The sequence below is a fragment of the Schistocerca serialis genome, chromosome 5 (genome assembly GCF_023864345.2).
Source record: "Schistocerca serialis cubense isolate TAMUIC-IGC-003099 chromosome 5, iqSchSeri2.2, whole genome shotgun sequence".
Taxonomy (NCBI): Eukaryota; Metazoa; Arthropoda; class Insecta; order Orthoptera; family Acrididae; genus Schistocerca; species Schistocerca serialis.
In genome coordinates, this window is record NC_064642.1 from 650664985 (window position 1) to 650673892 (window position 8908).

General features: G+C 43.7%; 1 protein-coding gene across 1 annotated transcript in view; it reads left to right on the plus strand.

Annotated features, from left to right (window-relative positions):
* Positions 1-7983, plus strand: part of LOC126482155 (sodium-coupled monocarboxylate transporter 1-like) — a 63861-nt gene extending 55878 nt beyond the window's left edge. Inside the window, exons 11-12 of the mRNA XM_050106132.1 lie at positions 1496-1671; positions 7713-7983. Coding sequence (XP_049962089.1) covers positions 1496-1671; positions 7713-7983 — 447 coding nt within the window. The remainder of the gene's footprint in view (positions 1-1495; positions 1672-7712) is intronic.
* The last annotated feature ends 925 nt before the right edge of the window (positions 7984-8908 follow it).

The following is an 8908-nucleotide window of genomic DNA, read 5'->3' on the forward strand; positions in this document are numbered from 1 at the left end:
GGAAGAATGGGATCTCTCCTGAGGTCGCCACCGTACTTGCCGTTGACGGTCACCCGGGGTAGCTCCATGCGCAGCCGTTTATGTTTTCGTGTTAACGGCAGCCTACGCATGAGATAGCAACTCCCTAGCTCGGCTGCTACTAATCTCCGATCAATGGTTCCGGATAACGCAGAACTGTGCAGTGAATCCATAACTTGTTCTTGGATAACAGGTGCAGATGTGAACCCCTCGCCGGCCGAAGTGACCGAGCCGTTCTAGGCGCTACAGTCTGGACCCGCGCGACCGCTACGGTCGCAGGTTCGAATCCTGCTTCGGGCATGGATGTGTGTGATGTCCTTAGGGTGGTTAGGTTTAAGTAGTTCTAAGTTCTAGGGGACTGATGACCACAGAATAGTGCTCAGAGCCATTTGAACCATTTGTGAACCCGTCACGATGTGCTTGGTGCACAATACGGTGACCCTCCCTCGTGGTCGCCGACTAAAACCTTACGTGGGCAACTCTCAAGTCGGATAAGTTTCTCACGAATAATGCACTCTTGCTGCACCACTGGGTGCAGGCGCTACCTCGCCTACTAGGCATTCGTGGAATACCAAGAAGTGTAATCTCATTGCTATATTGTAATTGTGTACTGTTTTATACTCAAAAGTCGGATAATTATTTGTAATGTGCACAGGAATTGTATCATTCTTGAGGATGGGAATTATCAGTACTGTTCAACTATGTATGCATTAGTCACTTCAATGATACAGTACATGATGTGGATAGTATATGCAGAGTGAGGGATTTGTGACAATTAAAGCTATGCGCCTGACCGGGGCTCGAAAGTGGATGTTTGCCTTTTCTGGAGAGTACGTTATCAAAAGGTGCAAGCGCGCCTCAAGCACCGGTTAGGAATTTCACCTCTCCACGAATTCTTTCCTACACCTTCCGTGGTCCTCTAACGTGGTGTAATGGACGTCCTTATCTCGGTCTGGAGCAGCCCAGTGTGATTTGGTTCTGCCTCTCAGAAACACACTGCAATGAAATACGGTAGAAAGTATTGCTCTGTAGACATGATGTGATGCACGTGTTTGACAATTATCACAGAGACGGAGTGTACTATAGTCTCAGGGATGTTACTATGATGATACTTTCCTTCTCATTAGCCACCACACAACACACACACACACACACACACACACACACACACACACACACACACACACACACACACACGCACGAGCGCGCGCCGAAAATAAATGTCTATACCACTAGCAGATTATTTGCATTAGATGTCAGTGCGTACCCATGTCATGAAGAAAATGTGCTGATACTTTTAGCATTGCTTCTACTTTGTAAACATTCTGCTGAATCCGACCCAGTGCTACTTGAGTATTTTCGGTGTTGGAGAACGAATGTTTCAAAACGATGTTTTCATATATGTAATAAATGGAAGGTGGAATGACACTTAGTAGTGGATAGAGCGCATTGCAATCCACTCGTACTCTAATTACAGGGTGCTGTGGTCGGCAGCCTATTGGGTATGGCGGTGGTGACAGTCATTCTGACAGGGGCGCAACATGCGCACGCCATGGGCCGCATCAGGTACCCTCCGCTACCCACCTCCGTCGAAGGCTGCGCTGCCAACTTCACGTCCGTCATCGAAACTGTCGCCACATCGAGTACTCCGAGGTAAGTTAATTCCTGTTCGGAAACAGTTCTAATCCTGGCGGTGAAAGAAGTGTTTTCAAAGAACATCTGGGGAGCAGAGGGGGGAGAGGTCCTAGAATTAAGTAGTAATCAAGAGTTTGTGCCACTTTACTGGATTAAATGCCAAGCATCTCTGCCTCGTTCCAAGAGGTGTGTTCGTGTGTCTGTGTTCGTACTGATATGTCCTTCGGTGGCTCCCTTGGTGCTATTCGACGGGAATAGACGGTGTCGCATCAGATTTGGCCCTCTTCCTACCTTGCATAAATAACGTAAACAATAGACTTATCTGGTTTCCCGAAATCCACATAAGAATTTTCGACGGGAAAATTCGTTTCTTGCAGAATTCAGTTAAAGGTTATTTTCCGATTCTGATGCACCTTGTTCTGAAACAAGGTCCTCATCAACTTTGCTCAAGACATCTATCGGATCAACGAAATGAGATTCATGCAGCATCGCAAGAATTACATCAAAAAATGGTTCAAATGGGTCTGAGCACTATGGGATTTTACATCTGAGGTCATCGGTCACTTAGAACTACTTAAAACTAACTAACCTAAGAACATCACAAACATCGATGCCCGAGGCAGGATTCGAACCTGCGACCGTAGCAGTCGCGCAGTTCTGGACTGAAGTGCCTAGAACCTCTCGGCCATCGCGGCCGGCCAAGAATTCCATCATCTGAGGCTAGTTTCCTAACTATTTTCAAAATTTGTGGTGTTCACAGTGTAATAAATAACAAAATAATCTATCAAAATACGTAGCGTAGTATACCTAGTGGGAACCTCCCAGAAACCCATATGTCTTTATATTTTTTTTATTTTTTAACGAATGCATGATAGATCTAATTGTAATATTAATCCTAAACATATACAGGACACAAAAATATCAAGAATAAATTCGTTCTTACAGTTGCAGCAGTAAAAATGCTCTCTGGGCCCGTAGATCCCGTTGAGTTTGTAAATGGTTACGTTGGTGGAACTATACGCCAATGAACTGTCATGTGACAGAGTGGTTAGACGGTTCAGATAGTAGTTCCACTGATGAGCGCAAGTCCGAATGACGAAGAATGAAATGGTAGCCTATCGGTCTGTTAAAAGCAGAAAACAGCAAATTGTGGCCTTCTTGCTTGGAGACCCTCGATAGTGGAAAAGCTGAAAATCAGTATGTATCAGTTCTTCGATATATTACAGACATTTTGATACAGACAAGGGCCGCCGTCGGCTGGGTTCCCCGACTGGTCACATCCATTCATAAACCCCGCTATATGGAGGTAGTAGCGGAAGTATTGCAACTGAGTCAGGCCATTGCACATAAACACCGGGGATGAGTTCTGATTGTATCACTATTACAAAAGGGGCTCGAGAAGTGGCAACGTGCCAGGAAAAGCGTAGATTGAACATCGTCGGCTTTAAAGGGATACTGTTTGTCATTTAACGCTGTCGTGGTGTAGTGCTAAGGCATTATTCTACCAAGGGATTACCTGCCATCAGTCCCAGTCGATAATGGTGAATTTTGAAACGTTCACGATTAAATTAATTTGACTGGAATACAAATAAGGTGTTCGGATCATAGGTGTATTTCTCTGTAAATATTCCCTTTCGGTTCTCCTTCCGCCTCCATTGCTCGTCCCACCTCTTCGACACTTCAGTTCAATTCGCTCTAAGCCATTCGCTCTAAGCCACAGCATCTTTTCATGAGGTAACTTGCCGGTAGCTTGTAACGACCCTTATTAGTTATATTTTTGTTTACAACTGTTCGCTTTCGCGAATCAGTCGTGCCTATAAACTTTCGTGACGTAACTGTAACATTGACGTGCTACAGCTGCGTGAGCAATGCAGACGAGAAATGTAGCAATGTGACTCTGCTCTGTAACACCACTTAAAATAAGCTATAATTAAGTTATTAGTGATGTAAAAATCACTAACTATGATTTACAATGAATGATCACAGTGTCTGCTCTTTTAATGCTGACAAGACACTTTTGCTTTATGCAGAGTGCACTCTCATAAATACTGCACTACATTTGATTACTGTTCTGTTACTCATCCACACACAAAATTACTGTAGTTCTAAAGTAACACATGAGTTTCGGAAACGCTGTAGGTCGCAGGAAACTATTAGTCCACAATAAATTACAATGGCACTTGTAACGAAACTGTAGTATTGCCAGAACTGGAAACTGTACGACTCTTACCACAGTTCTAGCTGCAGCCCGCCATATTGCTAAACCAGCGGAGATAGCAACATTAACATTTTATACCCGAAAAATGTCACATCTGAAGCAACAACAGAAAAGAGACGACTTTCTGCTGTAGTTAAACACATCTGACCGCTTAGTTCAACACTGTGCAACGCTATTTACTGTCCATCGCCACGGCTCGCTACAGTCATCACAATGCCACCTTACTGCAGCAACCTATGGCCACGATTGACCTACAAGTGTCCCTCTATTATTCTACTTCAACGTAAGAAAAGACATCAAAGTAAAAGGCGTTTTACTCTCCCTACTTGATTTACATAAGACAACAGTGACAAATAGTACTACGATAACGCAGGTAAAGATCATTTGTTTAAAATTACACGTTAAAATTTTGACGAAGTCAGTACACCATTTCCTCGCAATACGAAACAAGTTAGCTCGACAAAGCTGATGTTACGAGGGCATGCTGAAAAGTAATGTCGCCGAATTTTTTATGCAAAAAGTCTTATAGCTGTTTAAATAAAAGAAACGTTATTAACAGTCTATATATTTATTCTTCATTCCTACATAGATATTTCTCAACATAGTCACCCTGGCGAAGATCACATTTCTGCCAACGAGAGACTAGTTTCTTGATACCGTCAGTACAGAACGTTTATTGACAGAGCTACAACTTCATCTCTGCTTGCAGCGATCCATCACTATCGAGTGGTCCTTGCAGGTGTTGTTTAAGTTTAGGAAACCGATGAAAATCGGATGAAGCCAAGTAGCAGTTGTAAGGAGGATGATAGATGACAGTGAACACAAGGTGTAGAATTGTTGCAGATGTCGCAGCGATTCTGTGGGTTTTGGCATTGTCATGACGAAGGAGAGAGTACTCCACATGTGGACGAACTCTCCGAATTTTAAACTCGATTACAGGCACTCTGTTTCCCACGCACCGACATACTTACGTTACACATCCCGACGCTAAACGCTAAGAGGCGTGTCCAGTAAGTAAGGCAACTCTTTTCTTCAGGTTACCCTCCATTTAGAAGGCTGTTGCACGCAGTGACTGTTATATTGACTTGTAAATAATAGATTTCAGTTATCAGTCGTCCTTTTGAAATTTTATTGGCAGATCTAGATTTCAGCTAGATACTAGCCATTCTCAATGTACTATCATTTTTGATCAATGCATGTAATGTCTGTCGGTCGGGCTTCATCCACACTTCATACAATACTAATGTTTGCCGAAGGCGGGCTGTGTGGTCTATACTTTGGCAATAAATAAAGAGATAAAGAAATAAATAAAAATTCTCAACCGGTAACGTCATGGCGACGCGGGCTGGGACTCTGAAGCTGTTGTTATGTTTGCTATCGTCCATCATGATACATCGATTAACTCTGAAGTGAATTGAGCTATCCTCGTAAAACTGAAGAAACGACTTCAGCGTGACCGTCACCACAATAATGCAAACGAACTTCTGCTTCTCCAGACAGATCTCTGCACCAGCGAAGAGCTCACAAAATTTCATTGGACCGTTCTTCCTCATCCATCCTACCGCCCGTACCTCGTGCCATTCGATTTTCATCTGTTTGGTCCAATGGACGATGAACTCCGCGAGATGCAGTATATGGATGATGGGGAGGTTATTGATGCAGCAAGACGTTGGCTCCGACATTGACCAATAGAGTTGTACCATGGGGTCATATGGGCCCTCGCAGTAAAGTAGTGTATTGGAGATTGTGTTGAGCCGGCCGCGGTGGTCTAGCGGTTCAGGCGCTCAGTCCGGAACCGCGCGACTGCTACGGTCGCAGGTTCGAATCTTGCCTCGGGCATGGATGTGTGTGATGTCCTGAGGTTAGTTAGGTTTAAGTAGTTCTAAGTTCTAGGGGACTGATGACCACAGATGTTAAGTCCCTTAGTGCTCAGAGCCATTTGAACCATTTGATTATGCTGAAAAACAGGATTGTGTAGCCAGAAATTCGGGGAATAATATAGTGTATTAGTAATCTGAATAAAACCAACCTGCTTTGAGAAAACAATGTGTTGCATTACTCGCTGAATGCTCCTCGTATAATTCGGAGCCCTCTGGAGGCAGGGGGCTGCAAATATGAAGACTAAAGAAAATTGGTTTTGTTTAAAAAGTTTTAAATTGTTTTCAAATAAAAAATTCGGAGGCATTACATTTCAGCACGCCCTTGTCTGCACACATGACATATAAGAAGATCAGTTAAATAATGATTGTACATGTGGCTTTTGTATAGGATGTAATCGATATGATGATACGAGGATCACTCCAGAAGAAATGCACACTGTTTTTGTAAAAAATACAGTTTTCATTCGGCATGTGTGAAAGTTTTATGGTGTGTAGATACATCCTTCCCGCTTGTTTTCAGACTTAGTTCAACCTGTTCCCGTGAGTGGCACCGTAACAGCATGTCTTCAAGATGGCTGCTACACTTGACGTTCGTCAGAAGCAACGTGCTGTCATAGAATTCCTGTGCTTTGAAAACGAGACAGTGAGAAACATACACAAGAGGTTGAAAAAGGTGTATGGAGATGCTGCTGTCGATCGCAGTACAGTTAGTCGGTGGGCAAGCTGGTTACGCGATAAAAGCGGGCACAGCAATATTGAGGATTGTTCTCGCAGCGATAGGGCTCGTACTGCACACACTCCAGACAGTGTGCAGAGAGTTAACGAATTGGTGACTGCTGACAGACGCATCGCAGTAAACGAACTGTCACGCTACGTTGGGAGAGGGGAAGGAAGTGTTTGCAGAATACTGAAAGTGTTGGCGTTAAAGGTTTGTGCCAGGTGGGTTCCTAGGATGTTGACAGTGGTTCACAAAGAAACAAGGAAAGCGGTATGCAGCGAACTTTTGGAACAGTACCTGAATGATGGAGATGAATTTCTTGAAAGAATTGTGACAGGTAATGAAACATGGCTCTATCATTTTCACCAGAGACGAAGAGGCAATCAATGGAATGGCATCATGCAAATTCACCCAAGAAAAAAAAAAAATCAAAACCACAGCTTCTGCTGGGAAAGTTATGGGTACGGTGTTTTTCGATTCCGAAGGATTCTTGCTTGTGGACATCATGCCAAGTGGAACCACCATAAATTCTGATGCATATGTGACGACACTGAAGAAACTTCAAGCTCGACTGAGTCGTGTAAGACCACATCGGCAAAAGCAAGATGTTTTGCTCTTGCACGGCAATGCACGGCCACATGTCAGACAAAAAACCATGGAAGCGATCACAAAACTTGGATGGACAACACTGAAACACCCGCCTTACAGTCCTGACTTGGCTCCATGTGACTATCATCTCTTTGGGAAAGTGAAAGACTCTCTTCGTGGAACAAGGTTTGAAAATGATGACTCCCTTGTGCACGCTGCGAAACAGTGGCTCTAACAGGTTGGTCGAGAATTTTACCGTGCGGGTATACAGGCGCTGGTTCCAAGATGGCGTAAGGCAGTTGAGAGGGATGGAAATTATGTGGAGAAATTAAAATATTGTACCTAAAGGATGTATCTACACACTGTACAACTTTCAAACATGTAGAATAAAAGATAGATTTTTTAAAAAAAGTATTGTGCATTTCTTTTGGAGTGACACTCGTACAATGACAGTGTCAAGTAACGTACAAAATTTTCTTGTGTTGCATTAAAAGCTGATGTTTGTTCAGTAGGTTGACTAGTTAGTTCATTGCTGCATATACCATGCAGTGCTTTCACTCTCAGTAATACGACTTATTTTTGCTGATTTTTCAGGCTATTGATTTCAGTTTCATAACCGAAATGGTCATCAAGTTCACCTTGCTTCTCTCCGCAGCCCAGCGACAGACGAGGTACCGCTACTGTTCCGGCTGTCGTACATGTACTACACACTGGTGGGCGCTGTCGTCATGGTGACGGTGGGCTGGGCGGTCAGCCAGCTGACGGGTCCCCTCAGGCCGGGGGACGTGGAGCCGTCGCTGCTGGCGCCCATGGTCCGTCCTAAACAGAGGCGCCGAGAAGATGGCGCCGCCGACGCCGACCCGGTGGTGAAAGTGGAGCTGCTCCAGAAGGCGAAGCAGCAGTCTGAGACACTCGGAGCGGCCTAAAGCGTCTACAGGCAGCGGCACGGCGGCGGCGAGGTCGCTGAGTGTTCCGTTACTCTACCAGCCATTTGCCTGACGTGTGCTCCCTAGTATTTCTATGAGCAACAATCTCACAAGTTACATGCGCGAGAAATTAGTGTCTTTCAGTGTACTAGATAGAAATACTAAGAGACTACCGCTTTTCTGCTCAAATTTCGGGAACTCCAAATTCTTCATAAGTGGACCAAATCTCCAATACCTGGTGAAAAGTGGTACCCTGTTTCAATATATTTTTTTGTGTGGGATCTGAAATTTAAAAACCTCTCTCACACCGGCCTGATTTAGCTTCACTGATCAGGATAGTAAAAAACATGCGTATATTAAGGGAATTTTCATTCAAAAAGCAAGCTTATCACATTCACACAGCTCAGTATTGTTCTATCCTGATTAAATTGAGCTTAACTTAAATTCCATAAGGCAGTCAAGCAATTTCGAAGTCTCGGTGCGACGAAAATTGTCAGTCGATCTCCTGAAAACATTTGTAATAATTATTAACTTTCGGTGATCACATGGGGAAGACCGGAGATCTGCTGGTAAGACCGTGTTAGCTCATTTATTGAAAGTAATAAACTGGATATCTTGAGTGTACAAATCGGCAGGTTCGTCCTGTGTAAATCAGACGTTCCCCACTGATCCCGTGCAACAAAGCGTAGTAAGCAGACACTGTCAATAATAATCAGTTAAATAATACGCAAACATACTTATTTTAGTTTAGCTCATGTATTAAATTTCTTCTCATACAGAATGTCATCAAGATGGCGACTAGCTCAACAAAACATACATATACATCATCCTTCTTTCATGGCTAATCGGCAAGATCTCTATCATTCTTTTCATAAGAGAAAACATAGATAGCAGAGAAGCTATTCCATGGAGTAAATGCACGCTC